The sequence below is a fragment of the Neltuma alba genome, unplaced genomic scaffold, assembly GCF_004799145.2.
Source record: "Neltuma alba isolate B1F8T4 unplaced genomic scaffold, ASM479914v2 tig00011490_pilon, whole genome shotgun sequence".
Lineage (NCBI taxonomy): Eukaryota > Viridiplantae > Streptophyta > Magnoliopsida > Fabales > Fabaceae > Neltuma > Neltuma alba.
Window position 1 is genome coordinate 107,397 of NW_021636159.1, and position 7,111 is coordinate 114,507.

A 7,111-nucleotide genomic window follows, 5' to 3' on the forward strand; every position below is an offset into this window, starting at 1 on the left:
GCCATAAGAAATGATCCAAAATGGTTCCAATTGAGATAAAATAAGGTTTAAAAGTAAGGTGTGATATGTTCCTTTTGATAATTATGATAGGCAAATTTGCTCCTTAACCCTTATATATATTTTAAAAAAACTTATTATTTTATTTCTATCCCCAATCCCTAAAATCAGTCCCTCCCTCCTCATACCTCTCGGCTTCTTGCTCTCTTACCCTCCATCCCTATCGATCTCTACTCCCTTAGCACTCCCTTCTCATCAATCTTATTCTCTCAGCCTCTCTCCCTCCTTCATTGCTCTTACTCTTACTCTCTCAGTCTCTGACCTCTCTCCTTGTCACGCTCGCAAATGGGTTAATTTAGACTTTAATAATGATTTGATTTGTATTAAATTTGTTGATATCTTTAAACTATATATATTTGATAAGAGAGTATTTTATACTAGGAAAATCCCAGAAAAAGCCCCTGGAATATACCAAATCCCAGATTGGGTCCTTAAATTTCGAAAATGACAGAATGGGTCATTGACCCAATCTGTCATTTGTGAAATTCAGGCGAATTGACATTTTTGCCCCTGAGCAAAAGTGAGTAGTTATTCTCTAAACAAATCTAGGTAACGCTTACACTGTTCTAGTGATTACAAGATTCGTTGTAGTTAATAATAAGGTACCTGACAATAATAAGATACCTGACTATGAAAAAATAAGTAGTTATTCTCTACACAAATCTAGGTAATGCTTACATTGTTCTAGTAATTACAGAATTAGTTGTAGTTAATAACAAGACACCTGACTATGAAAAAGTGAGTAGTTATTCACTACACGAATCTAGGTAACACCTAAACTCTTATAGTGATTCCTTGAATCATTGTAGTGAATGAATAAATGAGGGCAAAATTGTCAATTCGCTTGAATTTCACAAATGACAGATTGGGTCAATGACCCATTCTGTCATTTTTGAAATTTAAGGACCCAATCTGGCATTTCCCATATTCCAATGACCTTTTTTGGGATTTTCCCTTTATACTAATATAACTTGTGATTCTATAATTTAAATTCAAAATTTAAGAGTTTCAACAACAATGTTTCTCAAACTAAAATAAAACAACAGTTAGACTGCAAAATTTAAAAATAAAATTCCTATAAAGAAGAAAAACTTGATATTTTTGCTACGAAAGAAAACATACTTATGAAGAAAACAATTGATTATAGTGATAATAAAGTTTCAAAAAATTAATAATAGTATTTATCTATTACACATTTACAATATTAATTAAACTTTTAAATGTTGTTCTTTTGTTGTTGGATGTTTTAGATATTCTTGAATGTCAATAAATATTTAGATATCATGATATTTTGTATTTATCACTTAATTTTATTTATATTTATGTTTTTCATTAATAATTTTATTAGTTTATTTTTATTTTTAATTATAGTGTGATAAATATTAAAATAACATTTTTTTCCCCGAGCAAAAATCCACAAGTCAGCTTTGAACCCATCAACTTAAAAGCATATCAGCTTTGAGTCCATTCACTTAAAAGCCAGGCCCAGCAAACTACAATATTTTTCAAATTCTGGCCCCACAAGGCCAACCCTATAGAGGACAAAACCGACCCATATTCCAACTTCTATTTTCAAGCAACCCTTTAATATTGCATTTATTTTACACTGTATTCTAGAGGCAGTTTGTCTTTCCAAATTTGGATATTTTCCTTTGAAATCTCTTCATTTGGCTTTATTTTAAGCCTTGAGCATTGAATCAATTATAAAAAAGAGACGAATGTGAAGGTAATTCCAATGAATTTCCTAAAGCATGGTACCCTGCAACATATATAGGACTGACCTTCATGAAAAATTTCTACATACTCGAGTGTTACATTAATAATATTCAAGACTCTTGCCGCAACCATTTGAGAACATGGGTAGTCATATTTGATAAAAATGTCATGCATCAAATTCTCACAGCTCTCCTCCGGTCCAAAAAAAAAAAAAAATTCACAGCTCTCCATGAATATGTTGATAACTAAGAAAGCTCAACTATCTTTGGCCGTTTTTTGGGATGCTGATTTCTCTTTTGTTTGCTGATGATCCTGTCCTCCCCAGAAATTGGTCTTTCACCAACAGAACATGTCTCTGAACCATCTTTTTCACAGCCATTCCTGTCTTCACCATGGCTGCTTTCATCATCATCCTCCTCCTCCTCCTCCTCCTCATCGTCATCATCAGAAGAGGCTTCATCAGAATCTGTTTCACTAGTATCACCAGCTGACGGAATCACTGGTTGAGAACCAGAAATTGCAGATTCAGCTGCCGCCACAGCTTCTGGTGTGTGGAGGTCAGTAACACCAAGCATTAAATCCTGTGATAAAACAGCACCCCAAACTTAACTGACTCCAAATTATAAAGTAAATTCAGCTAACTTGAATAAGTGTGGCGCAGGAGGGGGGGTATGTGAGAGGGGGGACCCACTTATGTGAGACCCACTAGGTAAAAGTGAGCCTTACTGCTCTGCTCTCTTTCTTCATTTAAGCAGAAACAGACTTTGAAATATTTCTGTTCCAACTATCACAGAAATCCTTTGCATTCTGAGGTAATCGCACATGACATCTACACCTCTCTTCGATAGTCAACATTTAATTTAAAAAGTACAGGTCTAATTATTTTCACATTTTACTTCCTTCAAAACATTAAAAAAATCAAAAATAAAAATACTCCTTCAGTCCTTAATATAAGACCTACTTAACTAATTTGATTAGATTAAAAAAATTAAGTAAGTTAGTTATTTATAAGAAAGATAATATATTTTTCCTAAAACACCATAATCATCTTTCTTAACATCCTTCCTCTCTCTTTTACTTGATTATGCTTGGAGAGTATCAATAGGGGTAATTTAGAAAAAACTGATAAATATGAGAAATATGTCTTATACTTGGGACCAAAATCAACTCAACAATTAGGTCATATACTAAGGACCGAAAAAGTAATAAATTTTGAACCACTCAATCAGATCAAAACAATCCAATAGGCCATGTATATCTCTCCAAGTGAAAGACGATCAAGTTTGTAAATCTCAAATATGAAAGCTATTGAGATACGCAGATAATGTGTAGACTCATAAAACAAGATAAGAAATTTAAATACCATCTCAATAACTTCAGATTCGTTTCCTGTCAGCTCTTCAATGTCATAATTCCGTGGATTGTCCTACATTACATCAAGATCAAGTCTTAATAAATATAGAAACTATAAAGAAATAAGATCGTTGTAAAGCAGTTAAAACTTATGTTTTCAATCAGAAGTCAATTTTCAACCTTGGCACCGAGTTCCAGCCGTTGATTGGCTTCTGACATCACTCCTAGGAAGTCTTTCACTTTTCCTAAAACTGCATCAACAAAAGGAACATCTAATATCTTGATAGAAAAAAATGATTGACTTTTACGATTTTACATTCAAAAAAATGAGACGTTAATAATATAATGCATAGGGATCTCATTCCACTGGACAATAGATATATAATATCTATTTACCTCTATCATCATTATTTGATAGTAATTATTTTTACTATTATTTTTTTCATTGACGGTTATAAAAGACATTTCACATCTAAAAAATCACATTTTAATTATATTCTTTTTTCTATTCAATTTCATTAGGCACGCCAAACATGCCTCTAATACATATTTTGAAATTGTGATGAAGGCAAATTATCCAAAGCAAAAGAAAATAAAATAGACATGAGCAGATCTAATAATGTCTGTAAAATAACATAAGCGCATATGTTTATGCAGTGAAATCCAAACGGCCATCATAATAAATAGTCAATCAAGAGATATCTACAAGATCAAGGATCACCAACATAACAAACTTTATCCCCTTAGATGAGGTCGGCTATATAAAAAGCATAATGTCATTGCACTCTATCAATAACCAAACTTTTGGATATATCATTAATCCAAAAGTCCTATTCAATAACTTAGTGTTCCCTTCAGTTTTCTTCTATCTCTTTCTAGGCATTTGCTACCAAACCGACTAATCTAATCCTCCTCGTGGGTACTCCAAATATAAAAATACCGAACCGAATTAATGAGTGATAACCGAATAACCAAATAGAATAAATTTAAAATACTGAACCGAAACCAAAGACCAAACTAACCAAAACTGAATTAATCGAAATATTTCGATTCGGTTAGCCGATTAACCGAAATATATAAATATAAGAGTGATTTTAAATTAATAATAATAATAAAACACAATTACAACCATTAATTAATAAATATTTCATCATTTAATGTGATTTATTACAATAATACTTGTTATAAATATATTTAAAGAGTTCACATAAACCTACATATATATTTATTATAATAATATTTATAAAATATAAATATATAATATATTTATTTCGGTTTTTCAGTTATAACCGAATTTTTCTTCTACTAACCGAACCGAACACCGAAACCGAATTATTACAAAAATAAAAACCGAATATGTAACTGAAAGCCGAAATAACCTAACTGAAAAACCGAAATTAAATTTGGTTCAGTTCGGATTTACTCACCCCTAACTCCAACGGCCTTGTCTACACAGTACAATGGAAAATCTAGAATTTGAAAACTTAGGTTTCTATAAGGATTTCACACTACAAACATTTAGATTATTGGTGATAGGAATCTACGGTAATTTTAGGATATACTATTGGCCAAGTAGAAGAAGCCCCACCAGATGATCATTCGAGCAATTAGTAATTTATTTTCTTTAATATTAGGATATACTATTTTAGATATATGAGTTATCAAATAGGGACCTCAAGGATATTTTTTTTTAATATCTCATTATCATGTTGCAATGTCCTTGATTTAAATTAGGTAAATCACATCTTATCATTCATATTTTTAGAATATTTTTCAATATTCTTTTCAATATTTAGAATCATTTAATGTCAAAAAATTTGTCCATTTAAAGACCAAGCTGTACTTAGTTATGAGGACAAGTTTTGAATGAGATTTTTCTCAAAATAATTTACTTGTTTTGATATTCTTGATAGAATAATTCTAGGTCGCAAGAGTCTAGTCAACTCCTGTTGTGCCTTTTATAGCTAAGGATCTAGAGACAATTCCTCTAGGGTTTTAGCTGATCACATTTTCTGTTCTTTCGAATCTTTATTCTGTATTTCCTGGGGTGTCCAGACAGGTTCCTAGAGGATGTATATCAATTGAGCTTGTAAAGAGTGTAAAACCACTACGTGTCATAAGTATCAAACAAAAATGGCCATCCATAGTATAGCACTAAAGATGGATACAAGTTTTCAGCCAGTTGCTACGAAATTACTGAAGAGTAGATACTTTTTACAATTGAGAACCACAAAAGTGGGTCTGTAAGAATGAAATTCTATGCGTAAGATGTTCATAGAGAACCAAGAACCTGATAACAGTTGAAGAACTTGGCCAAGTCTTGTCTCAAAGTAAATTATTAATATCATCAATACCAATATTAATAGCAATAGCAACAGCTATATAAAATATAAAATTATAACAAGCCATAAATTATTCGACTTATTTCTCATACACTCAGTACAATGCAAGAGTGATCCACCATCATCAGCACTCATAAAGGAGATTATAAAGAGATATAAAACATTAAGCTAGTTGTCAACAGGAAAACCAAATTAACTAGATTCAGCATCAACCAGGAAAAGCACAATCAATAATTGTTGTAAATATAAATGTGTTTGGCAAGAATGCACGAGTCTCACAGATTTTGTCAAAATCAAACTAACAATTATCACCCTCCACTTAAAAAAGGAGAAATCCATCATCGACCACAAAACATATTTTAGAAAAAGGGTAAATTTAGTAAAACATGGAATTCAGAAACAGGACTTACGGTGGCTAGGGGCTACCGGGGCTGTGAGGGGTGTTCCGTCAGAGGGGAGCTTCTTAGTGACAAAGCTTGAGTCTTTTTTACAGAAAGAAAGGGAAGATTCTGCAAGACAAAGGAAGAAGCATTGTAAAACCGACACAGTTAACAATTAAGAAGAAAATAAAAACAGAGAAACATAAATCCTATTAAGTCAAAACCAAATAGAGTCGAGAGAGAGAGAGAGAGAGAGACCTAAAGAAGAAAAGGATGTATTCTTGTGTTCTATGCGGAGAAGCTCTTTACTTCTTCGTTCCATCTTTTCCTGCACTTTATCTTTCCGTGCACTTTAGCTGCTTGCTTCTGTGTCTGTGGGTAACTGAGTTTACAGAAAGCTCTCAATGAACTTCAGATTTTCTAATCTTGAATCGATCAGATGAAGGTCCCCCAAGGCATAATAGAATGAAATGAGTTGAGAGTTGAAGAGAGAAGATGACTCACTGTAAGGGGGCTCGACGGTTGAGAGGCCGGAGACGCCGAGCTGGGAGCCTGAGACGCCGGAGATGCCGACGTTGGGAGCCTGAGAGTGAGACGCCGGCGGCCGACTGTGCGAGCTCAGCTGAAGCTGGTCCGTGCCATGGTCGACTCTCGACTGGGCGAGACTGGAGACAGAGGAAGAAGAAATTGGTGGTGGTCTGGTCCGTGGTCTACTGTGCGAGACTGGAGACAGAGGAAGAACCGAAGAAGAAGCGGGGAGCGTGGTCGTCTCTCTGGTCCGTGGTCGACGACGACGAGCCAAGTGAAGGAGGAAGTCTAGGGCAAACCAAACCGTTTTATAGTTGGTTTGGTACAAAGGAAATGGAGCCGGAAAAAAATTTAATCAACTCTTATAAAATTTTAATAAAAAAATGTAAGATAAAAAAATTAATAAATGTTATAAAACTAAAAAAAAAAAAAAAAGAAGAGTAATAAATTAGAGAGAAAAGAGGATAAAGGTTTTTCTCATTTCATTTAAAATGCTGAATAAATTATATATATTTTTTATTTATAGACATTTATATTCTCTATTTATAGATTTAGCTTTACATCTTTAACAGAATGTATAGATAATCTAATAATAACAAATAACTATAGGATATAGAGATAATGTAAGATATTATAGTTAATAGGAGAGATATGGACATACACACATATATTATTATATTTATAACAATCCTCCTTATATGTTCATTTTATGTATGTGCCTCATTAAAAATTTTA

At 32.9% G+C, this 7,111-nt stretch overlaps 1 protein-coding gene across 2 annotated transcripts; it reads right to left on the reverse strand.

Moving 5' to 3' along the window:
- Window positions 1-1,776: 1,776 nt before the first annotated feature.
- On the reverse strand, window positions 1,777-6,661 carry LOC114714186 (bone sialoprotein 2). Of its 2 annotated transcripts, XM_028898911.1 has the most exons (7): window positions 6,353-6,661; window positions 6,107-6,230; window positions 5,879-5,977; window positions 3,307-3,377; window positions 3,137-3,199; window positions 2,002-2,354; window positions 1,777-1,965 (listed from the first exon to the last, which is right to left on the reverse strand). In XM_028898911.1, the coding sequence occupies exons 2-6, from the start codon at window positions 6,168-6,170 to the stop codon at window positions 2,019-2,021; spliced, it is 633 nt and encodes a 210-aa protein (XP_028754744.1). In that variant the 5' UTR covers window positions 6,171-6,230; window positions 6,353-6,661; the 3' UTR covers window positions 1,777-1,965; window positions 2,002-2,018. The 2 variants fall into 2 exon arrangements, with proteins under 2 accessions (XP_028754744.1, XP_028754743.1); XM_028898910.1 differs by having other exon boundaries at window positions 1,777-2,354; window positions 6,353-6,660.
- Between the last annotated feature and the right edge of the window lie 450 nt (window positions 6,662-7,111).